The 25,909-nt window shown below is 44.6% G+C and overlaps 1 protein-coding gene and 1 pseudogene across 16 annotated transcripts in view; both read right to left on the bottom strand.

Annotated features, from left to right (window-relative positions):
* Nucleotides 1–25,909, bottom strand: part of Kdm2a (lysine demethylase 2A) — a 119,522-nt gene continuing 93,613 nt past the window's right edge. For all 15 annotated transcript variants that reach the window (XM_087205017.1, XM_087205014.1, XM_087205013.1 and 12 more), the window contains 9 exons: nt 14,138–14,221; nt 12,342–12,611; nt 11,689–11,820; nt 9,807–9,896; nt 7,260–7,972; nt 4,713–4,876; nt 4,029–4,187; nt 3,237–3,452; nt 1–2,833 (listed from right to left, as the gene is read on the bottom strand). In XM_087205017.1, coding sequence (XP_087061143.1) covers nt 2,652–2,833; nt 3,237–3,452; nt 4,029–4,187; nt 4,713–4,876; nt 7,260–7,972; nt 9,807–9,896; nt 11,689–11,820; nt 12,342–12,611; nt 14,138–14,221 — 2,010 coding nt within the window. In that variant the 3' untranslated portion in view covers nt 1–2,651. The remainder of the gene's footprint in view (nt 2,834–3,236; nt 3,453–4,028; nt 4,188–4,712; nt 4,877–7,259; nt 7,973–9,806; nt 9,897–11,688; nt 11,821–12,341; nt 12,612–14,137; nt 14,222–25,909) is intronic.
* Nucleotides 17,162–25,906, bottom strand: LOC110350661 (large ribosomal subunit protein eL18 pseudogene; annotated as a pseudogene). The gene has a single exon (XR_015448856.1). The product of XR_015448856.1 is annotated as a large ribosomal subunit protein eL18 pseudogene (transcript).

The following is a 25,909-nucleotide window of genomic DNA, read 5'->3' as shown; positions in this document are numbered from 1 at the left end:
TTTAAACATAGTGACTTTAGGAGTTTTATTTATGGAGCAGTTATTTTTTTAATCACCAAGTGATTTTATATTATATATATATATATATATATAAATTTTCTTCCTTTCCTTTGTGGTTTTTTGCCCCGATGCTTGGAAAGATGGAGGCAGAGGTCTGGTCCTGCAATCTGAGGGCAGGCTCTCCTGGCAAGGTTGTAGCTAAGAGCAGATGCAGGAAGGTGATGGAACTTCTGGATTCCTCTGTTCCTCTGTTCTCTCCTCCATGTGGACCAACCCTCACCTCTTAAAAACCATTTTCCCCTCAGTCTCAACAAAAAGTAAAACCCAACAAGGGCATCGGTCCATCTGCTGCCATCTTGGGCTCCCTTTTCTGCTGACCAATTTATGTGCACGGTAAAAATGCTTGTTTTTCCAAACCAAAAATCAAACAAAAACTAAAACCCCAAACAAACCATCAGCTTGGAAATTTCTGTAGATGAAATGTCCCAAAATTAGAGGCACTCGCCCGGCACAATCCCTGCTCTTGAAGGGGTCTCTCCACCTCCCCTTTTATAAAAAGACAATGAAACAGAACTTAATCTTTTTAAGTATTTTCCACAGGAGCAACAAAAAAACCCCAAACAAAAAACAGGCAGGAAGCTTCCAATTATAGGTCATTAACAATAATATTAATAAGGTTTTTGCTCAATACCCAGGGTTCTTTACAGCTAAGTTCCCCTAACTGAGGCACTCTGGAATAAGTCACTGGCATTTCCTCAACATTTCAGCCCCAGACTGCTGGGGCTTAGAGACCAATGAAGGGACAGAGGGTCATGGGAGCAGACTGCTGTTTTTAAGGTGCAGTCAAAAGAATCAGCAGATTGGAAGAAACAGATACAATGCCACCTCTTACAGGACCCATTTTTCTCTAAGAAGGTCAGTTAATGCCAGGGTCAAAGCTGGGCTAAGGGGCAAAGAGGGGGGCCCTCTGCCTCTTATTGCTTCGACAGTGGCAAGGGTACAGTTGACGTCTCTCCTTGGGGTGGCTCATACTTCAGAGCCCTGGTGCCTGGCTCTGTCCCCTCCCCACTGTGAATTTAAGAGGAGGAAAGCCTGAGACTGGGCTACAGGAAAGGGATGAGGTGGGGATGAGGCTGGAGAACAAGAAGGCAGGGCAAGGTTGTGCTATCAGTCTCCTTATAGATGGGGAGCAGAGTGCAAATTTGCATCTATCACTTAGAAGCTCTTGCCACAGGCTGCTATTGAATATCTCCTCACACACTTAAATATTGACCCAGAAGAAATTCCGACCTTTCTTTCCTTTTTTTTTTTTTTTTTAAAGTGCAAAAAGCTCTCTGCTGCCCTAGAGAGAGGATCTTTGGACAGGCCGTTCAATGCAAAGTAAAAGGGGGCAGCTGATGGGGCTTGACAAAGGGTGGTGGAGTGGGAGACACACACTCCCCTCCTTTCCTACACACACACACACACACACACACACACACACACACACACACACGCACGCACTCAAACACACACACACCATACTCAGCCACACACACAGAGGCACATGCACATCCCCTTCCACGGCTATAGGCAGAGGGCAGGAGACTGGCTTCCAAGAAGGAACCCTTGACCATTGAAAGGCACCAGGTCAGTGAGCCGCTGGGGCAATGCACAGGCCTGGGGCTCTCGGGGGCCAAACTAAAGTAGAGGCCTGGAAAAGCCTGGCCTGGAGGCAGGTGGGGATTTGGCCAGTCCTCTGTTCCCCTTCACCTGGCAGGGGAGAAAGGCTGCTCCCTCTGAGGACACGCATCCTGGGAAAGCCCTATTCAGGCAGGAAGGAGGACACGTGGAAAAGGGCAGTCAGTGGGAGGTGAGAGGGGGAGGAGATGGTGCCTGTCTCAGAATCTGCCTGGGTAGCAATGAAATGGGGGTGTCCCTGGAGTTCAGTTCTAGCTCCTTTGAAGAGCTTCAACCCCAATTAAGTGCAACAAGGACCTCAGAGAAGACTGGTGGGAAAGTCGGGAGCTGGATGGAAGGGGGTACACTGTATTACATGAATGAGCACGAATGCTGGGCAGCATCAAGCTCAGGGAAAGGAAAGGAGGGCGAGCACAGATGGGTGTGAGGCTTCGGACATCAACAGCACCAGTGGGATCTGCTGGGCCTGGCATTCCTGGGGCTGCTGGCCCCTCCTGCAGAAGCTGGGAGAGTGTGACAGAGGAGAGACACGCACTGGACATGAGGAGAACCTGGCCATGGAGGCAGGACTGCTTTCTTTCCTGGAGTCTGCTCTGAACCAGGCACTGTTGGGGCCACAGGTGGGGAAGAGGGGTCCAGGGCGTGTTGCAGGTGAAGGCTGCATGAATCCCCCAGATGCCGAGCCTCCTGGCAGGTGAGCAAGTGAGCAGGCACCACAACAGCACAGCCTGTGCTTTCCTTCCTCTCACATCAACTGCTAGTCCCTTTTCCTTGGGAGGCAGAGGAGCAGGCAGGTAAGCCTGGTGTCGTCCATCCTCTGTATCCCACCTGTGGGAGAAGGGCTCAGGGTCAGAAGAGCAGAGAGGGAGTGTGACGCTGGCCTCAGAGCCCGTGCAGGGTCAGGGAGAGGCTCTCCTCAGTGGGGAGGCTGGGGAAGATCCATTTCCTGTTCAGTTCAGGCTGGGCATGTCTTAGCTAATCTTCTGTATCAGCTTCTCATCAGACAGGCAGTAGAGGCTATTGATGGACAAGTCTGAGATGAAGTGCTCACAGGCTTTTCGAGTGATCTGCTTGCATCCTCGAAGGTCAATCAGGGTGACATTGGCAATGCGCCGTAGGTAGATCAGGGTCTGGTCTGTCAGTTTATTGCAACCTGTAGGCAAAGTGGCCATGAGGTCAGGTCACAAACACATTGCCACAGATGCCCTCTTCTACCATTCAGTATCCCTAGCCATCTTTCCCCAAAATGCTAAACAAAAACACTTAGTCCCATGACTACCTGGCCCAGAGACTAGACCATCAACACTGCCCTCTTGCTGTCTCACTCCCAGCACTATGGACATTAAGCACAAAAGCTGACCAAACTGCAACTGGATAGTGGCCATGCATGAGGGCACCCGGCTTATTTACTCTATTTCTCAGCCAGTAGTTCAAATGAGTGGAAATGGTTCAATCAACAGACCCCAAATCACTGGTTTACTGGTCAAGTTCTAGGAAGGCCTGGGACCTCCAGAAGGCAGGGGTAACCTTTAGCGTGGAAAACAGCAGCAGCATACCTGCCATATTGAGTTCTGTGAGAGAGTAACGAGTGGAAGACCCAACAGCGGTGAGTAGATTGGAGGACTGATCTGTAAGGTGGCTGCAGTGACTGAGGTCGAGTCGAGACAGGAGGGGCATGTGGCGAATGATGAGGCGAAGTGTGGCATCCGTGATGTCAAGGCCTGCCAGCCGGAAGTCAGTCATGTTCCGGAGCTTGCTGCGATTGTCCTGACCTGCATAGGCAAGAAAAAAGCCTAGATCAAAACTCTTTAAAATTCTCTAATACAGCTCCAAAGTTCCAGGCAACATCAGCTACTTGCTGGCCAAGCCCCTTTGATGGAGCTAAGCAGAACTGCCCAGGCCCAACCCTGCCTTTAGGGAGTAAGCACCATGTGGGGGCAGTTTCTAGGAAACAAAACAAGTTTTCTTTCTTCCCAGAGCCAGATTATGCCTCACATACATGGGTATGGATGGAATGCTCCTCTGCTCCCCTACCCACAGCTCCATGCTTTTCTAGACTATCCTGGCAACAGCTTTTGACATTCCATTTCAACCATGAAGCTCTGTGAGAATTCCTCAGGCTTGTCTTCTCCAAGTCCTAAACTCCAATGACCCAGAGAATGGACTTACTTCTTTAGTTTTAATTATCTGCTTGTAAACAGTATTTATTCATGGTCCATCATTCTGTTCTCAATTTGCACTCTGACCACAGCTTCAATTCTGAGATTACCTTAGCTTTTGAGGATGAGATCTGTGGAAAGCCCAAGCTACCCCAAGACAAGCATAGAGAAGTAAGGGCCAGAGGGTACCTGGTTTATCAGCTGATGGAGTCAGCAAGTCCCGAATTTGAGGGTCCTTAATTCCCACTGCCCACCGAAGATCAAGGGTCCTGAGAAGGGGGCAGCTGGAGGTGCTGAGGGCAGAGACTGCAGACCAGGAACAGCCTGCTAGGAGGAGGTCTTTCAGTCCTGCAATGAATGGAAACAGATATGGAATGTACTCTACTAGCCCATTCAAAGTGTCAATTATCAGCTGACCAGAACAAAGTGAATGTATTTTCAAGCTAATGGGGAGAGAGGAACCATGTCCTTCTAATAATCAAGTTCAAAGATTTATGCTATGTTATATCTAGCTTTGTTGTTAACTGACTCCCTCCTGTCTGAGACCTCAAAAAATACCCCATGTTTTGATCCCCGGTGCCAAAAAAAAAAAAAAAAAAATACCCAATAGTTTACAAGGGGCTGTTCAAGGCACACATGACTGTAGTTTCTCCTTCAGTGGCTGTGCTGAGACCTGCAGGGCTGATAGCAGCACCTAATCCTGTTCTTTACTATGCATTGCAGTCATTGGTCCAGTAATGTCTTTGAGACCAGCAGTTAAATAGCCCCAGGGAAACCTCTTGTTAAGCAGAAAGGCAACAATGGCTTGAGACTGCTGACCAAAATGTCCTAAAGGAATTCTAAGAAGCACTACCAACAGCATAGCTCACTTACCTGGCAGCCTATTGACCAGCCATGTCAGCTGCTTCTTGGAGATGTTGGTCCAACTGAGGTCGAGGCTAACTGGTTGCCTCTTGATGATGCCACTGAGAGCTTGGGGTACAATGGCCTTACACCTACTCAAGTCAATTTTTGTCCAAAGTCTCTTGTCGCAGCACCTGTGACAGAAGGGAGGAGAACTAGCTGTCATTAACTTGATTACTCAGTCAGTGGAGCTCCCGTCACAGACTGCTGGAGGCTTTTAGAAAAAGCAGAATACTTTGAGGGTCACTTCCCTATATTCTTCTACAGGAGTAACAAGGATCACACCCTGGCATTTTGTGCCTCAGTATTTTTTTTGTTTTTGTTTTTTGGTACCGGGGATTGAACTCGGGTCCTTGTGCTTTCGAGGCAGGTGGTGGAACCACCGAGCTAAATCCCCAGCCCTTGTGCCTCAGTATTGACAAAAACTTTGTTCTACAGCAACTAGACACTTTACAAACCTATATATTATATAACTTAACAGTTTGCTCTGACTTCTTCTGAAGGGGTTGAGAACCCAGCACAGGTGTTAGTGTCATGATATACATAATCCTTCATTTACATTAAAACAATATAGTTCTTACTAAAAGGTATATAAGGGAAACTTCAAATTTCTTGACTTCATACTATCAGAAGGTACTTGGCTTGCTCCATTTTCTCCCTTGAGTAACAAATGGCTACCCAAGATGCAAGGTGCTACTCTGTACCTCAACACCTCCACAATACGCACCACTTTAAGCTCATTACTGCTTCAGGCCCAAAGAGGCTCCTTATCAGGTCCAGAGCCTTCCCTCAGCCTTGGGTTTCTGCTTCACTGCTAGCTTGACATTTTCCAGCCAGCCCAGTCCAGAATTGAAAGGGAAAGCCTACCTTTCCACTGCAATCTATAAATCCACAGACGACAAACTACACTGCACCACGCAGGCTTTCATTTAGTACTTTAGTTTCTGCCTCCAAGCCCTGTACAGAGTCTGGCTGACAGGGGATGGGGAGATAGCACATAATGAAAATCTTAGATGCCCTAGCCTGGAAACCAAGGGCCCACTAGCTCTACAAAGAAGGAAAAAAAAAAAAAAAATATATATATATATATATATATTTTTTTTTTTGTACTGGGGATTGAACTTGAGACCTTGCACTTGCAAGGCACGTGGCAGAACCACTGAGCTAAATCCCCGGCCCTACAAAGAAAAATATTAAAAGAGAATCTGGATTGATCACATTAATTCTGGCTTGGGAAATAAACGTGTATTGGGAGAAAATATGGTCTTTAAAGACTGACTATATTTCACCAGTGACACATCAAACTTCTATGGCAGGAGCAAGCTGCTGACTACAGAGCATAGAGAAGTGGTGCTCAAACTTGAGCAGTCTCCCAGAGGGCTCTCAAGAGTGCAATGTTGGGGCCAGATTTAGCTCAGTGGTACCGCCCCCTGCCTCACAAGCACAAGGTCTGGAGTTCAATCCCCAATACCAAAAAAAAAAAAAAAAAAAAAAAAAAAAATGCAATGTTGGACCTGACCCACAGAATCTGCACTTTTACTTTGGGGGGGGGGGGGGCAGGGCGGCGGTGGTGGTGGTACTTACAATCGAATCCAGGGCTTTTACACTTAGCTCCATCCCAGCCCCTTTTTATTTTGAGAAGGGTCTTGGACTTGCAATCCTCCTGTCTTAAGTCTCCCTCAGTGCTGGGATTACAGACATGCGATAACATGCAGACTTAGAATTTGTATTTCTAACAAGTTCACACGGAGATGCCCATGACAAGATGCCACATATTGAGAACTACTATAACAGGGTGTGACCCAGATATAAGGGATATATCCTAGAGCTTAAGGTAAAACCCACAATGCTGAACAGAAAGGTCTTTGTTCATCACCACTAGGGATTCTTCCCACTAAATGTCTGTTCAACTTGAGGAGAAATGATCAATTTCATGAATAAGGACAACTAAGTCTCAGGAAGCTTCACAAGTGGACCCTGCTTGATGGGGAAAGGAATCCTGGTTCAGGTTTGAGGGACTGAGAGAATTAAAACTGTGGAATATCATAAGCTTCTCAAATTCATTTTGGAAAGCATGCCCACTTCTCTGAGGGGCTTTAGGTATAGCTGTCTGTGTCATCAAAACCAGAAGATGACTAGCACATCAGAGACTTTGAACATATGATGAGTTGAACTGACTATGTGTTAGGACTTCCGCCCTGTAAGACTCTGAGGATTTAGTATACAGTGTACAAATCCATCTCCCAAATCAGTTCCCTCCCCAAGCCAAAGAGAGTTGGGAAAACACAGAGCAGGGAGATGAGGCAAAGGGTCGAATTCGCCTAACAACATCTGCAGACACAATGGGCTGCCATATCTTTAACAGGACTCACACCCTAGAAAACAAATGGAGTCCACTGACTCCTTATAGACCCTAGAAGAGAAGCCTTCAGATGCTAAGGTGTATCCCATTATCGTACAGAAGACCTGCCACCTACTCCCAAACCCCTATTCCTGACCCCTTGTATCCCTGCTCACCATTTATACCACGTCTTGCACACTCGCATACATTCACAAAGTTCTCTGCGGCTGAGGTAGCGGAAGACAGACATCCAGACCTCCCGCTGCATCCAGCTTTCGTCTCCATCCTGAGCCCAACTGCCCCGGCCATTCAGCCTGGCTGCACCCCCCTCCTCTGCACTGTCATCTTCCTCCTCCTCCTCCTCCTCTTCCTCCTCCTCTCCCCCCAGCCCCTCCTCATCCCCACGTTGGGGGGTTCGGGCTGGACAGTGCTGCACTAGCACACGGGGGGAATGGCGAAGATTGGCAGAGGAGGCCGTGATGGCCTGCAGCTTGGGCACAATGGATGTCCCGTGGAGCTCTTTGGTGGGCCTCTGTAGCGTGACAGTGAGGTACGATCCCCGGATCTTGGCTTTCTCAACTTCAGACAGCTCCTTTTTGCCGCTGGGATTGTTCTCCTTTTCCCGTACCATGGTGCGCTCTGTGGCCTGCAGCCGCAGCAACTGCCGCCGTTTGAAGCGCTCATCACGGCTGGCACTGTGGTGATCGCTGGGGCCAGCCCCAGGGGATGACCGAGTCACCATACCCCGGGGGGAAGCTGGGTCGTGGATGAGCTGCAGCATGGAAGTGGGTGAATGGGGCGGGGGTGTGAGGGGCTCATCGCAGCTCCGCAGGGGCCGCAGGACTTTGGCTTGCACAGCTTCTTCGTCATTCTCTTCCATTTTCCGCTTCTGCAAAATGCGCCCAGAAAAGCAACATCAGTGCTTCTTTTTTTCCAAACCCTCTAAGCTGACAGGGTGCGCCTGAAAGAAGACTGGTCACTGCTGCCAGAGGGGTTCAAATTTCCTCAGAGCCTGCAATTTAGACTTTGCAAAGATGGGCAACCAAGCTCATGCCTGTACCAGAGAACACTGATTATGGGACAAAAATCATTAAATGGGTCACTTGAGAAATCTATCTGTGACAAAAAGGATTGTGTTCAAGTACAGAGGAATGAGATCCAAATCTAGACTGCTTGATTCTATACCCCATCTTATCCATTTCTTGTCCCAACTCCTGGATAATCCCCTGGGAAAAATACTGTTTAAATACCCTATATAATTCAATTATTTTAAATCTTGCCTCTCATTCAGCTCTTTCACTCAAGTGATTTTATTAGTGGTGGAAAAAAACAGCCCACCTAATACTTAGATGATGAAGCAGAGGCCAAGAGCAGCAAAAGCCACCAACTTTTAGACTTTTAGCTCTCCAGCATTTCAGCCACACTTTCCCAGCTACAGCTTCTACTTCTCGCCCATGTGAGAAAGTAGAACGAGAACCTCGGTGAGAAGTTGCACCACAGCCAAGGGATCTGCTTTAGATCATTGTGAGGAACTCCTCACAAGGCCCACACCTCATCCTGTGGCTCTCTCACCAGACACTTGTCCTTTCCAGGAAACCACCTTGGCTACACTGTGACAAAGCCTGGTCGATACTGCCAGAGGAGCCCTATCTATCAGTAGTTCAGATTTTCCTTAAGGAGATAATTTATGTCCCTTAGCAATAGTCCTGGGCTATGTTCCTTTTTCTCCTCACATTCTTTGGTCATGTGGTTGGGAGGGAATGACCATCTTCTAGGCGTTGGGTTTTACAACATACAGGAATTAGAAAGTAACTGAAACACAGCATCTGTCAACCCACCTGCTGCATCAGAGATGCCAAACCTCAACACCACCAGGACAAATGTAAAAGCCACTAGTCTAAGAATTTGGAAAAAGAACTTTAACACTAGTCATTTCCCAAAACCCTTGCCCTCAAAAACATTTAAAACTGTAACTTCAACTACCCTGGTGCCCAAATAGAAGAAATAAACAGAAGCTAAGGAAACTCTCATGCCCCCTTCCCAACTCTAGTGGAGGGTCCCTGGAAGACTGACATGAGGCCTGCTGCTTCCTCCTGTATGTGCCCGTAGCAGATCTTGGCTTGCCAGCCTAAGGAACCAGAGCCCTTTTAGACATTAACACTACTGACAACCAATAGGCTAGCAATCTCAGCTCCCCTGGCCAAGGTCATGGAGCTGGTTCCCATCCCCTCTAGGACAGGGGCTGCCTGTGAATGACACACCTGGGCACATAGGGTAGGCAGATCCTTCTGTGAGGCCACAGAGGTGAAGACGACAAAATATGTGAACCTGCTTAACTGGAAACTCCAGTATTTAAGGGTAACCCTAGGCCACTGCGTCCCCTCTAGTTACATTCCTTGGGAGAGAGCCTACATACCTTATTTCCCTCAACAGCCCGGCTGTGGTTCCTCCCTTTCTAGTGCCCCAGAGTATAACAAGACTTCAGGAATTTCAGGAGCCCAAGTAGTACAATATTTAGAAATACAAAAAACTAATGAAAACAACAACAACAACAAAACACACTAAAAACTCAACAAGTAACCAAAGGAAAAATCAAACAAAATAAAAATGATCTCCCTCAATCAAAGAAGCCCTGAACACTGTTGCAAAGGCAAATGTATAGCAATTTCCCAAGCTGAATGCTTCTTTTCCTGTCACAAAAGAAGTTGGTGTGGTTCCTTTACCTGAGCTTTCTCCGAGCTGTCCTCTTGATAACACTTTGGACACTCCCAGCAATTTGGCAATTCCTCATTAAGCAAACCCTCTCCATCCATCTATAGGCAAATAGAGACAATTAAAACGAGTCGGTCTCTTCTACCTTCATTACACACTAACACAGGTAAGAAGAAGCTAGAGAGTTACCCATTTCTAAACACATTGGTCCACTGGGGAGGAAAAATGAGAGAACTACTTGGTTTCAGGTGACAGTAATACCTACTCCCAGCGTCAGAAACTGGCCACTCTCATTCTTGGTTACTTGTCAAATGCAGGCTCCAGGAAGAATCTTTTAAGGTTAGGTATGGTAGTGCACGCCTGTAAGGTCAACACTCAGGAGGCAGAGGCAGGAGGATCACTGAGCTTGAGGCCAGCCTGAACTATAAAGTGAGACTCTGTCTTAAACCCCTCCCCCCAAAAAAGTTTTTTAAGAATCTGGGTCAATTTGGGTCTGCTCTCCAGATGATATCTTGCCAATTTTGCCAGGCCTGATCTTGGGGAGTTAAATCATTATGACTGCTTGGGTACAGAGAAAAAAATCTAGTGACTGTGAAATGGGGATAAAACCATGTGTATTTTGCAGGATTGTGGTAAGGATTAAATGGGGCTTTTTTTGAGACAAGGTCTCACTATGTAGCCCAGGCTGGCCTTGAAACTCCCAGCAATCCTCCTGCCTCAGCCTCCTGAGTGCTGGGATTATGGCAGGTGTGCCATCACACTCAGCTAAATCAATTGTATATTATGTAAAGTGATTAGAAAAGTGGCATTTGCTTAAACACTTTGAATAACCATTATCACCATGGAGATAATACTCATCAATTCTAAGATGCATACTTTTTATAAAGTTAGTCTACTTCTCACAATTGACAATATCTATAATCACTGTCAGTCAAATGGCAGTCATAAATAGCTGACACTTTCTGAAAAGGCAAAAAAAAAAAAGTCACAGCACTGATTCATTCATTATTTATTTGATAGGTTCTTGCTATGTTGTTCAGGCTGGTCTTAAACTCGTGGGTTCAACTGATCTTCAGACTCTGGAATAGTTGAGACTATAAGCATACACCATCATATCCAGTCACCCATGTAACTGTAATAGATATAGTCTTAAAGATTAAAAAGAAAGTGCATGTAAAACAGTAATTCTCTGCCCTGGCTATTCTATCTCAATCTCAAATTTTTTGGGGGGGACCGGGGATCAAACTCGGGTCCTTGCGCTTGCGAGGCAGGCGGTGGAACCATTGAGCTAAATCCCCAGCCCTGGCTATTCTATCTCTTGAGGTTGAGGGCAGCACTTCTTTACTACTTATTTTTGGTTTCTTTTTTTTTGAGACAGGGTCTTGCCTTGAACTCACTGTAGCCCAGATTGGTCTTGAACTCTCTGCCTCAGTCTCCTGAGGGTTGGGATTACAGGCCTATGCCACCATGCTCAGGCCCTTCCTTACTACTTTTGGGTGTATGTAGGTTTTTCTTTTGGTACCGGGAATCAAACTCAGGACTTTGCAGGCTTGGTGCCATTGAGCTAAATCCCCAGCCCACTGGTGTGTATGTGTAGTTTTTTGAGACAGGATCTCACTGTATAGTCCAGGCTGGCCTTGAATTCACAGCAATCCTCCTGCCTCAGCCTCCCAAGTGCTGAGATTATAGGTGTGTGACACCACACCTGGCTTTCCTTACTACTTTTTAAAAGCTCAGCTGTGCACTGAACGTGATACACACTGAGGACTCCTTCAATGTTAGATGTTAAGACCACTCCACTATGGAGCTGAGGGTCCACTGTAGAGATAGTGGCAGCCTTTTGTGACGGGTTTCCCACCCTTCTATTTTTCTAGCATCTGAGATTCTCCTCACCTGAAGGCAGCCAGGGTGAACAATCTCATTGCAGATACAGCATTCCATAAGTTTCTTTTCAAAGTCCTGTGTCTCTTCATTCTGATCCACCTCTCCACAGAGGGAACATGTGACTGAGTGAGGCAGTCTGGGCTACAAAAGGACAAAGACAAAAACTAAGAGAACAGATTTAAATCTTTACCATTTCAGCTTCCCTTTAAAGACAGGAGGTTTGGTTCTTAATTTTCTACCAAATAGGTGGGGAGCAATGAGACAGGTTAGAGAAAAGACGGGGTTTTGGTGGGAAAAAATGGGGAGGATCAGAGGACTCAACTGCTTGAGAACCAGAAACTAAGAGAAATATGTTCACTTTGAGTTGGCTTGTTCTTAGGCTCACAAGTCCTCCTAGTTCACTTAAAGAAGGGATGGAAGGTGAGTGGCTTGACCTTTAAATGTTAGTCTCCTGTTTGAAAATTAGGCAAGTAAGGCCAAAAGATTAGATTGTTTTTAGTACTAGATATTTTCTTTCTGAATCCAGGGAGAGGACAAAATGAAGAAAGTCAAAGACAGCATAACTTCTCAGCTCTGCAGTCTCTGGTTCTATTCCACTTGTATTCCAGTCCCTCTGGCACCCACGCCCCTCCCCCAACATTTTTACCCAGCAGCTCACTCACTGCCAAGCACTGTCGGAGGACACAGGACTGTTTCATGCGTCCAGGTCCTCCAAACTTCTTCATGTCCCTGCAGTAGTGGCAAACACCGCACTCTCCTTGCACACAGGCTTTGCATTTCCGACAGCGCACTCTTCTTCGCCTGGCTCCTGACACAATGGGAGAGGCAGCCGCAGGCCTCACAGGTGTTAGCCGTGGAGCTGGTTTCATAGTGTGAGGCTTTGTGATAGGGATGGTTGGAACCCGCACCTTTGGCCGGGTGGGGAATTTAAGCTGGAAAGAGAAAGCAGGGAGGTCAACCATATCAAATTGCATTAAAACTGCAGAAGGTAGAAGATTACATGGTGGTATAGCTAGCTTGGAACTCTGCAAGCACTATGTCTTGTGGGCAAATCTGCTCGCTAGCTGTTTTTATAAACACATTTTGGGGGGGGGGGGCTGGGGATCAAATTTGGGTCGTTGCACTTGCAAGGCAGGCGGCGGAACCACTGAGCTAAATCCCCGGCCCCCATAAATACATTTTACTAGAACACAACCATGCTCATTTGTTTATGTATTGTGTATGGCTGTATTTATGCTACAATGGTAGAACTGAGAGAAGCCATGGTTGAGTGGCATACCAACTGTAAAATATTTACCATCTCAATCTTCACAGAAAAACTTGCCAGCCCCTATCCTAGCCCTTCAGTCTACTGCTTCAGCCACATCCTGTTCATTTTGCAGAACTTAAGATTTATCCATCCCTGAAGATTTCTGGGTAAGTGTCATGTACTCAAGTCACCCTAGGGGCCTTCTAGTATTTCCTTATACTGACTACTCAGAATATGCTCTGAAATAAGTAGGACAACAAATTACTCAAGGGTCAAACTAGTCTTGTTCATTTACCACTCTGAATCCCAGCAAATGAGCTGGTACACAGCACATACTCCAATTAACATTTAAGTATGGAACAGATTGCTCAGGTAAATGTTTATAATTTTAGCACTTGCATTTACCTTGCTAGTGACCTTTTCAAGGCCAAGGATCATATTTTCTACTACTTTAATTTCCTACCAGGTCTTAAAGACTTTTCTGACACAAAATACTCAACAGCCAGAAATGACTGGACTGTTTTGAGGCAGTCCTATGTGGCTAAGTGGGACTCTGCCACCTATGAAGGGGTAAGTGGTCCCACTCTTTAACCATTCGTGGAATGCGATGGCTTTGTCAATGCCAGTTAGTCAATACCAAAGAATGGCCTAATTTATCTACTAAACTCATGACTAGGATCAGATGCTATCATTTAACATAACCGTAAAAGAGGATGATGTGCTAAAAATTCATAGGGAACATGAAGATTCATAACTGACAATTAACAGATGGTAATTCTTTTCTTCTCTTTTCAGTTTTATACTGAAAAGTCCCAATTAAGGGGAATTCTCAGTAGGGTCCCATTATAATAAAGAAAACTCTCATCTTTTAAATGTATATGAACTTACTTTAACCACTTTTAAACAATATCTGTGAAGGTAACTGAGTCACTGGGTCAAAAGCATAGGAAGTGATCACTTTGGTCACAAATGTACAACTTTGCATCTGAATCTAGAGAGACACCTTGCAGTTTGAGAATTCTATTAAGATAGTCACCTCCAAAGATAGCCAATTACCCTGACCTAAGAGGACAAAACTGAATAGTGATTTTTCTGTCAGTGTGTATTAAAGTACCAAAAGATATATAGTTGTTCTTTTCTTCCAGGAATGGTAATGATCAGCTAACAAATGCTTAAGCAGTTTGAAGATTAAGCAGAAGAGTTTCTTACCTTATCCCTTTTTGGCCACTGTACTATAGGGACTCCAGTGAGGGCTAACTTGGGATCGCTACTGGCAAGCTCCTCAAGCAAAATCTAAGGATAAGATAAGAGAGAAGGAAAAAGCAAGGCCTGATAAGCACAGTACCAACTACTCCCAGAAGCAGCCAACCACTTGGCCTCAGTGGCCTCAAAAGCACCAAGGGAAATATCAGGTTGGCAACTGCCTTCATATTTAAAAATGAGGAAATCAAAGATAAAAGAGAAAACTCAGACTACTATAGTAATATCAAGACTTCAAACTTACCTTTACCTTTATACCCACCTCTTTACTTGTGTACTCAGGCTAACATTTACATTAAAGCAACTAGCTACTGCAGCAACAAAGTGTTACTTATCATGTAATTCTATATATGACACTAAAACTTTATATTGTCCCTTCAAGTGTTGCCTTCATTTTGCAGATGGGTGCAACAGTGAATCAAAGTGACTGGCTAACACTGAATATGAGTAGCAGAGCTTTTTTGTTTCTTGTGGTGCTGGGGATTGACCCCCAAACCTCACATGTGCCAGGCAAGTGCTCTGTCACTGAGCTACACTCCCAGGAGTACAGAGCTTTAATGTTGATTTGACACAGAATTCTGTTTTTCTAAGGCTGCTTATAGAATCTCTCTCTCTCTCTCTCTCTCTCTCTCTCTCTCTCTCTCTCTCACACACACACACACACACACACACACACACAAAGTCAGCTATTTGTCTTTATTCATATTAATGGAGTGGGCACAGTCTTAGTCTTGGGGGCAATACTTCTTATGGCTTTAACCAATTAAATGAGTGACTTAGGAACAATGCTACAGAAAGAAACTGCCACTTAAGTTAATCATACTTTCGAGACAAATCTGTCACATTTTCGACAGCAATTTATGAAGCCCAAACCTTCTAGTAGAATGAAAGTCTCCTTCCTCTGACCTCAGAGGCCCTAAAGCAACGCCACAGCAAAAGAATGCAAATCGGGGGAAAAGTTACACTTGTACAGGATAGGAACTATTTCAGCAAAGACTAAACTTTGACCTAGACAGGTCGGCATGCTCAGGCCTTCTTTAATAATCATTTTCATAATCACGACTTTTTTATCTTTAAGGATGATGTTCCAAATCCTAGAATTGGTGATCTTTAATAATCATTTTCATAATCACGACTTTTTTATCTTTAATGATGATGTTCCAAATCCCAGAATTGGACTCGGAAGACCCTGCAAAATCCTAAGAAGCTCCCCTATGAACATCCTCCTCTGCCAAGTTTCTAGACGCCTCACACCTTCCCTCCAACTGGTCTCATCTGCAAAGTTTTATTTACTTCAAGTTGCTATGGCATCCTATTCTGGAGCCTCCTGTTAGTTCTATACTGCATAGGGGTGAAGAGGCGGGGTGTGGTGCCACGTGGGACAAGGCTCTGGTCAGGGTTTCTAATCTTTCCAGGGTGAAAAATTTGGGTCCATTCAAAATGTGCACTAAGGAGTGCACTGCTCCCCCCTCCCCCACTTCACACTGCTGAAGAGTAGGACTCTGCCCATTTCCTTTGCCGGAGAGAACTGAGCTGTCCACAAACAGGGACTTTCCACTTTCAGCAAAACAAACTGCATAGAAAGATCTGTGATTGTTTAAAAGAGCAGAAAAGGAACGTAACTGTTCACCAAAAGCAGTCTAATTCTACCTGTAAGACTTTTGTGGGTGTCATAGGGAAGGGTAGGCGGAGAAACTGTCGGTGGTGCGTGTGTTGGGGGGCAGCTGTTCACACATACATGGCTGTTACAGGGGTATGTGTGGGTGTGGAGGGAAATGCAGATTTCCTTCCAAGCCTTATTTCGCTGGGGCCATTCACCTAAGCACGCCCTGCTTTCATCAAAAAAGGCAGACTCCAGCTGAGGCCCTACAAGAAACCATATAAAGAAGCCACCACCCCTCACCAGAGGGGGCTTGGGATAGGGGAGCGGAGGTGGACTTCGGAAAGGCTGACGCCTATCTAGACTCCAGGCATTTAGGAGAACATTCAAATACAGGCCCACACCCTACAGATCAGAGGAAGAGAGAAAAGAAACGTCTAAGCAGAAGGGGAAAAGCATTCTCAAAAGCAAAGCAACCTACTTCCAAAGCATATCCCACCAGTGAGGGATCAAATGCAATGATGGCTCAAGCAACACCAAGTAACATAAGCATTGTCCTGGACTTGCCTGTCAGGCAGCTCTTCTGCCTCTTTGCTGAGACAAAGTCCCTACAGTAATACACACCCCAAACCAGAATGGGTTTGCCAACTGATCGCCTGACCTTGCGTTTCTTGTCGCTCTGGAGCTGCCGAGCTCTTGGTGAAGTTTTCCCACCGTCTTTGTTTTGTTTTCTGTGTTGGAAGTTGTGCGGAAGGAGTTAGGTTTTCTGCCTCTAGGAAAATCCCGATTTACTTGAAAATTCTGTAATTTCCCAGAGCACATAAGGCAGGGCAGTCGGCTCTAACCCTTCAGACTATCCAGAGAGAGCAGCGTGCACCGCTCTAAGCTCCTTCATGAGCCCTTCAGTTCAGCCGTGGCTTCCTGTGCCTGTGAACAATGCTGCTGCGTCACCCACATGCAGCTCCCAGAAATGCTTTGCAACGGAAGATGGCAGGAGGGGGAGCTGAGCTCGAGCGAGCTAGCCAGGCAGAGGGCCTGGCCGTTCTGCTGCAGCGCCAGGAGGGGGTGTGTTCAGTCGAAGCTCTTCTCCTTGTCATTGGAGGAGCACTGCCAGGGAGGGAGCTTGGCCTGCCCCATCTCCCTCCCTCTACCACCGCAACAGGAGAACTCAGGGCCAGCCCCTAAGGGCTCCCGGTGGCTGACTTTAGAAGGCGCCCAGCAGAAGGGAAAGCTTTAACCCATTCTGCCTACAGACTGGCTTAGGCACCACGGCCCACATTTATCCTTGTCTCAGTCCACACCCTTCCCCTGAGGGTCATTTTTTGAGTGTCAGATCTGTCTCGCTGACTACACACACACACACAAACACACACCTCTCTTGGCAGACACCTCAAATCCGGCCACTGAGGAGGAACCAAGAAGCAGGCTGAGCTCCTCCCAAGTTGTCTTCTTTCATGGTGTCTGCTTGCTTCACCTACTCTGGATCATGTGGCTTCCAGTCCACGATCCAGAACTAGCATGTTTTTCCAGAAAAAAAAAAACACCCTTCAGAAATAACACATTCCAGCCAATACCAAGAATACTCAATAAAATATGGCAGTTTTCCATCAACTACATCCACAACAGATGCCTGTTTCTAATTCCCACTAGAAACCAGCAACATTCTAGAAATGTCTATGCAGCAATCTATTAGCAGTTCTATCATGATCAAGTCAAACAAATGAGGCACAATCTAAGGTCAAAGAACTCTGCCCTCCTGACTCTAACCAAGGGGCAGGAAGCTTGGGAACTGGCTTTCTCTCAACTCCATCAGCCTCCTCTGCCCATCAGAGTGCTCCATGCTAAGGATATCACTTCCAGAATATGATTTTGCTGTACTGAAGAGTGAACCTGGGCCTCCCAAATGCTAGGGAAGTGTTCTATCACTGAGCTACACCCCAGTCTCTGCCCTCATTCTTGATAGTCCCTCAAAGGAAACAGGCAGCCCTGCAAGCTATTAGACACCTCAATGGCACGTGTTGATAGCCATTTGACCAACATGTGTTATCTACATTTCTATGCATTCAGGTCCCGGTCAAGGTGAAGTTCAGACCACTCACTCTCTCTCTGGGCTACAGGATAAAGGAAAGGCTGGGTTTCCAGAGATCTACATGCACTGTACATCAGCATGAGGACAAGCTGCACAGGAACAGAAGCCTACACAGCAGCAGCTTGGATCCACATTTAAGGATCTAATTTTCAGACCATTACAACTGCAAAACTTGGCTTTTTGGGAAATTACTAGTAATTCTTTGACATAAATAGCTAGCTGTCACTACTGAAGCCTTATTTCCAGTATAGTTGTTTCAGTAAGTTTCTGGAATAGATTCAGTGGTTTAATAGGCTTTCTGAGATCTGTGGCTTTGCTGCCCTATATCTGTATTTTTGTCCATATACTGAAAACTCCTTTAAAAAAATTTTTTTTAAAAAGCTGGGTCAAATGGATTTTTTTGGAGACAGGGTCTCACTAGATGGTTCAGGCTGTCCTTAACTATGTAGCACAGGCTGGCCTCAAACTCGCAGTGATCCTCCTGCCTCAGCCTCCTGAGTGGTGGGGATTACAGGTGTGCACCACCATGCCCAGCATGTATTTTTACTTTTTTAAAGAGTCTCCGTACTGTTTTCAGTTTACATTCCCACCAACAATGTAGAAGGGTTCCTTTTTCTTCATAGCCTCCCCACATTATTTTATTTCTTTTCTTTTTTTGGTACCGGCGATCGAACTCAGGACCTTGCACTGCAAGGCAGGCAGTGGAACCACTGAGCTAAATCCCCAGCATTATTTGATTTCTTGATGATGGCCATTCTCTCTGGGGTAAGATGGAATCTCAGTGTTGAGAACTCTGTTTTTCATCAAAAGAGACACCAAACAACAGTCTAATTAAAAACACAAATTCTTTTGAATTCCACTATCCTGCTGTGCAAGTGCACACACACATACTTACATATCCCCCTCTTCTTCCCTTTTCTTTTTTTTCTTATTCCCTCCTCACCTTCTCACCTCCCCCGCCTTTTCCAGTACTAGGGATTAAACCCAGGGTGTTCCCACTGATCTACCCCACCTCCCCTTGAGAAAGGGTGTCACTAAATCACCCAAGCTAGGCTTGAATGTGCAATTCTCCTGCCTTAGCCCCACAGAGTACTGGGATTACAGGCATGTACCACCTGGCCTGACTATATTCTTTCTGAGATGAAGTCTTGCTGTGTTGCCTGGCTGGCATCAAAATCTTGGGCTCAAGCAAACAGTAGCGGGGACTATCTACTGGCCTCTGCTATGGGTCTGCATATGTTAATTTTTACAGCAGTTTACCAACGGAGGAGGGACTTTTGTGCTTTTGATTGGTGCTCTTGGGTTGGCGTGCTCATCCTAACCCTAAGCCTCTCCCTTATAACTTTAAGACTTAAAGACCCAGTGCAGTTTATTTTGTTTGAAAAGCTTTCCTTTATAAGGACATGGAGCTATTAAGAGGTCCTAGAAAATGCAATTATTTTGGTCCTCAAATGCTATTCTAACCTGGAGGGATGATAAAGTACAAATACTTAAGAAAAATACATCATTCCAAAACAATTCTGGAGGCCACTAAGAAAGGATGAAAACTATACAGGGCACTAGGAAAACCCCTCCAAGTAAGTTTCCAAATTGCAAATTCCTATTAATTCAGAATAGGCAACAAAGATAAGAATTAGTAAGAACATACACAGTTCAAGAATATAATAAAAATACTTTAAAGAATTACATACATTTTAACTTAACCTTGTATCTTAAGATTTAAAACTTCCTATTCAGTAAGAATGTTAATTATTAAAATATTAATTAAAATGAGAAGTAAAGCTTTCGTTGTGTGGATTGGCTTCAAAAAAAAAACTGCCTTAATGGGCTGGGGATGGTAGTGCACTCCTATAATCCCAATACTCTGGGAGGCTGAGGCAGGAGGATTCCAAGATTGAGGCCAGCCTAGGCAATTTATCAGTGATATAAACAAGACCTTGTCTCAAAATAAAAAACATGGACTGGTGATTTAGTACAATTTAAGGCCCTGGGTTCAATCCCCAGAACCACAAAAACAAAACAAATGAGGGATATCTCTATATTTTTCCATGTCTTGGCTTTTTTTTTTTTTTTTGGTACCAGGGATTGAACTCGGGACCTTGCGTTTGCAAGGCAGGTGGCGGCACCACTGAGCTAAATCCCCAGCCCCTGTCATGGCTTTTTATTCAACATATGTTAAGGCTGCAACTTGAAGAGAACTCTTCTGCTTTTAGCATACTTTCTCAAAAGTTAAGATTATTCACACCCTTCCCAAACAGAACCTTACCCAGGCGGATTCATTTTACCAGTTAAGTCAGCATGTTTTAATGCCCTATTTTTTTTTTTTTTTGGTACCAAGGATCAAACTCGGGACCTTGTACTCGTGAGGCAAGCGTCGGATCCACTGAGCTAAATACCCAGCCCTAATGCCCTATTTTTAATTTACTCTCCTTTCAATTCTGTAACTTTTTTTTCAACACTGTAGAACTTAACATTTTAAAATCTTCAAAGCCCTTTTATCACAACACTAAACTGGATTTTCTTCCACAGAACACGTAATTATGGATATCTCATTACCATTACTTTTCTTCCCGTATCTTCCAGACAATGATTTTTTTTTTTTTTTTGGTACCAGGGATTGAACTTGGGTCTTTGCGCTTGCGCAGCAGGCGGCGAAACCACTGAGCTAAATCCCCGGCCCATCTTCCCATATGTTCTACTAGTTATTTCTGAGAACAAGTTTTTTGTTTTTTTTTAATCCAAAATCTTATTTGTTTGCTTTTTGAGATAGGGTCTTGTCATGTGGTCCAGGCTGGCCTTGAACTTACTGTGTAGCACAGTCTGGTCTCAAAATCACAGTGATCCTCCTGCCTCAGACTTTCAAGTGCTGGGATTACAGGCGTGTGTCACTACACATGGGTCTAAACTTTTAATAACAGAGTAAGATCCTGGGTTAGTTCTTGTAGCCTTGGCTGGCCTGTCTACCTCTGGTGCTCTTGAACTTCCAGCTCTTGGAGCAGATGTAGGGTTGGTGTTGGTGTGTAGGGTTCCAGGGCCTTGTGGAAATGTGAGTACATGTCTCAGCCCTTGCGCAGACCAGAGAGCAGGATGGTGCCACAGCCCTTGGGGGAGTCCAGAGCCACCTGGTATAAAGTGAGGATCTTACCCCTAGCATTGAGAATGTAGCTGCTGGCCTGGCTGCTCACACACAGGGCACAAACTTTCAGTACGGGTACCTCCTGAACCCGCACATTATCTGTTATTGTCCCCACAACCACAGTTATTTTCCCAGCCAGGAAACTTCATCTTGTGGATCATTCAGGAAAGGGACCTAGGTGGCAGGTTGGTATAACTCATGAACAGTTTCTTCATCACAACCTGGTTGAAGGTGAACATGGTTTGTCTGGCCACAAAACTTAATAGCTTAACCAACATTCTCAGGTAGATGTCCTGGCTTCTGGGCTCCTTGTGCTGGACCTTTTGGTCCTTATCATGGCAGATGTCAACTCCCATGATGGCGACTCCTGCTCAGTAAAGCCCAGCCAGAGAGATTGATTGATTGATTGATTGATTTACTTTTTGGATTTTTTTTGACCTAAGGTCTCACTGTGGAGCCCAGGCTGGCCTCGAATTGATGGCAATCCTCCTGCCTCAGCCTCCAAAGTGCTAGGATTTCAGGCCTGTGCCACTTCCCCGGCCCACTAGAAAGATTTTAAAAGGAAACAATCTCTCTCTTTTAAATTGTTTCCCCTTGTCTCCCATTACAGTGAAGCCATCAGTGCTAAATTCTTTTGTACTGGGGATCGAACTTGGGACCTTGCACTTGGGAGGCAGGTGCCGGAACCACTGAGCTAAATCCCAGGCCATCAGTGCTAAATTCTTTTGCACTGCAGAGCTACTACTAGCTGTGTAGTGACTGGGCATCTACCCCACTTACTGCTTTTTCTTTTTGGTACCAGAGATCGAACTCGGGTCCCTGCACTTGAGCAGCAGGAGGCAAAACCACTGAGCTAAATCCCCGGCCTTGTTTTTTCTTTTAAATGATGCTCAGATTCTTAAAGTATTCAAACTCTAAACACACTATATCCTAATCTCTCACTAAACACTGTTCAAATATAGGAATAATTAATCTATTTGATCATAAATGAAACTACCTATGGATTTGAGATCTAAATCTGGTAGCTTCCGACACTAGCTGTTCTGTTTTGGTTTTGGTGGTACTGGGGACTGAACCCAGGGGCTTTGCCCTCAACTACACCTAGCCCCCACCCTTTTTTGTTTTTTGAGACAGGGTCTCTAAACTGCTAAACCCAGACTGGGCTCAAACTTGTGATCTTTCTACCTCAGCCTCCCAGAGTGCCAGGATTACAGTGTGCCACCACATCCAGCTTCAAATTTTATTTAACTACTCCAATGACTTTGCTTAAGGGAATCTGTGTATTTTCATTAGGACCTTTGACCTTTTTTTTTTTTTTTTGGTACTGGAGATCAAACTCAGGACCTTCTGCTTTCGAGGCAGGCGGCAGAACCACTGAGCTAAATCCCTGGCCCAAGACCCTTGACCTTTTACAATGGATTAGTGGAGTATATATGACTTTCTACAACTGGATTCAATGGCATTAAATTGATCTATAGACATCTCCCTTAGAACTCAAAACACATTCTTTTTCATGAATTAAAAATACAGACAGCCAGATTTTAAAAATTTATATGTTAGAAATCTTTCTTCATAGGGTTCCTAAAGACAATTATAGAAGTTATTCAAAGTCACAATTTGTTTCCCATATACATTCATAATGGAATAGCCACATACAGAGAGATTTATATAGAAAAGAAGTATCCAGATATCCCCTTAAAGCCTCATGCAATCATAGGTGGGACCTTTGGAAGCTGACTGGATTATGGAGGTTTCTAGCTGACTTGCTACTAGGAGGTGGGGTCTGGTCAGAAGAGGAAAGTCACTGGAGGCATGCTCTCGAAGGGTTTATCTCCCTTCTCGGCTGGTTCTTGCTTCCTGTCTGCCATGCCATTTGCTCCTCACTGCTATGCCCCTCTGCCATGCTATCCTGCCTTGAGACTGGCTGACTATGAATTGAAACTTATACAAACTGTGGGCCAAAGCAAACTTCTCTTCTTTTAATCTGCCATTATTGGGTATTGTGTCTTAGCAATGAGAAAGTGACTAAGACAATGTTACAGTCAATTAAACACTCAAGATTATATAATTATTTAAGTCCTATCACAATAGAAAAGAAAAAACTCAAATGTCCTTTATTCAAGGACATTCAAGGGTATGAAGTGAGTTTGGTATCTAACTCTTTTGTTGTTATTTTTGTTTTTTGGTATGGGGGATCGAACTCGGGTCCTTGTGCTTGCAGGGCAGGCGGTGGAACCACTGAGCTAAATCCCCAGCCCTGGTATCTAACTCTTGAGTCTGGAAAAGCATGGTTAAATTTCTTGCTACACACTAATCATTATGGAAGTAGGACCACATTAACCTGGAAGGATGTCATTTCCTCCTTTAAATAAAAGCCATGATGATACCACCTGCCTCTTCTAAAGCAAACCTTATAAAACTAAACTTAACCAACAATTGCTCAGCTTCTATTGCTACTTAAAAGGACCAAACTGAGTTACCACACTTTTTTAGTTTCTTTACTTGTTTACCTTTTTACTGATGCATGAACATGTAATACATAATTTAAATGTAATTGTAAAAAGAAAAAAAGATGAAGTCCCATCTCAGACTCAGAATTCATTCCTGAGGTGCAAAAAGCTGGGGAACATCACACCTGGTTATATGGTGGCTAGAAACACCTTAATCAGCCAGTTGTGGTGGCACACACCTGTAATTTCCAGCACTTGGAAGGCTGAGGCAGGAAGATTGCCCAGAGTTTGAGTTTGAGTTTGTAATCTGGGTTACATAGTCCATTCAAGAACAGCCTGAACTACATAGCAAGATCCTGTCTCAACAAAAAACAAACAACAATAACAAAAACCTGAATCAAGAATCAGGGATGGGAAAGACATACTATAAGACATTTAGTCCACTTTTATTGGGGGGGGGGTGTCACAGAATTATTCTCTGTAAATTCATTTTTTTTTTTTTTTTTTGCTACCAGGGATGGAACTTGGGTCCTTGCGCTTGCACAGCAGGCAGTGGAACCACTGAGCTAAATCCCTGGCCCCCTCTGTAAGTTCTTAAAATAGCTTATAATAATCTATGTGGCAGTTTAAAAAAGTAACACTTACTACAAACTCTGGTCTTGCTTTCTTTTTTTGGTACCGAGGATCGAACCTGGGTCCCGGCGCTTTTGAGGCAGGCAGCAGAACCACTGAGCTAAATCCCCAGCCCTGGTCTTGCTTTCTAATACACACACCCAAGATATATATTTCCAGACACTGATTTAAAAAGAAAATTTGGGGCTGTGGGTGTAGCTCATTGGTAGACAGTTTGCCTAGCATGCACAAGGCCCTGGATTTGATGGACACAAATGGGGAGGGGAGAGGAAAAGGCTGAGACAAGGGAGAAAGGGGAAGGGAATAAAAAGAAGGGGAAGGAGGAACAAGGGGAAGGAGGAAGGAGAAAGATGATGATGAAGGAGGAAGAAAAAAAGGAAAGGGGAAGAGGAGGGAAGGAAAAGAGAAAGAAAGAGGAAGGAGACAGAAATAGATACCCAGATCAAATAAATTTACACAACATAGTCTTAGTTATCTTTCTTCATAGGGTCCTTAAAGATTGAAGGGTGGGCCGGAGATTTAGGTCAGTGGTGCTGCTGCCTGCCTCTCAAGCACAAGGTCTTGAGTTTGATCCCTGATATAAAAACAAAAAACAAACAAAAACAACAACAACAACAACAACAAAAAAGACTGAAGGGTATGAGGAAGAGAAAAAAGAAAATAGTGCTGGGCACAGTGACACATTATCTATAGTCCAAGCTACTTAGAAGAGTGAGGCAGTCAGGCAGAAGGATAGTCTAAGCCCAGGAGTTTCAGGTCAGCCTGAGCAACACAGCAAGATCCCTGTGGGGTGGGGTGGAGGTGGGGATGGGGAGAAGGGGAAGGGACAGAGACAGACAGTGACAGAGAGACAGAAAAAGAGACAGAGACACAGCAACATTCCAGAGAGAAAGAGACAGAGAGAGATGAGGGGGAGACACAGACAGAGGAAGAAAGAGATCTCTCTAGTTTAGAGAACTCAAATCAAGATTTCATAAAACTAGCTCATTTCTTTGAGACTAATATATGAGGGGTAGACAAAAGGTTGTTTTTTTTTTAACTTATGTTGGAGGACCTCTTAAAAAACAAAAATATATTGGGCCGGGATTTAGCTCAGTGGTTTTGCCGCCTGCTGTGCAAGTGCAAGGACCTGAGTTTGATCCCTGGTACCAAAAAAAAAAAAAAAAACCAATATGAAGAAACTTGACAAAGCAACAGGATGGATTATGCTTAAAATGTCACTTTTCTTGGAAGTTGTCTTGATGCATTTGTCTTAATATTACTGAAACTAAAGATGTTAAACCTCCTCAACATAACATAGCATAGAACAATTTTCTCTTAATCTGCTTAGGATGAGATTGCTATTGGCTTCTCTTTTGTTCTGCAACAGGCCTCTTTTAGGAGCACAAAACAAGCTTGAAGTATTATTTCTTTTTTTTTTATTTCTTCATGTACACACTTTCTCAGGCTGATCTTTATTTAAGGGGTCAGCTTGAATCCCGTTTTAAGGGCTGAATTTAAATCTTCACTGAACACACAAGATGTAATTATTATTTTTTTTGTTTTTTGTTTTGTTTTGGTACTGGGGATTGAACTCAGGACCCTGCGCTTGCGCAGCAGGCAGTGAAACCACTGAGCTAAATCCCTGGCCAAGATGTAATTATTTTTTAAATAGGAACCTAACTTCACTATAGGATTCGAAACATTGAGCAGCACTAACAAACACATACACTTAATAACTTCTCTGTAGCTGAACCAGAGATTATATTAAATTCCTGTATTTTTTCCCTCCAAAACTAGAAACTGAATTGCCTTAGCCAGGTTAATAGTTGCT

Source organism: Heterocephalus glaber, unplaced genomic scaffold, assembly GCF_053883595.1.
Source record: "Heterocephalus glaber isolate CG9 unplaced genomic scaffold, H.glaber_assembly_v1.0 deba00000594, whole genome shotgun sequence".
Classification (NCBI taxonomy): Eukaryota; Metazoa; Chordata; class Mammalia; order Rodentia; family Bathyergidae; genus Heterocephalus; species Heterocephalus glaber.
The sequence above is the reverse complement of the archived record's forward strand: the minus strand, read 5'-3'. Positions and strand labels throughout refer to the sequence as shown.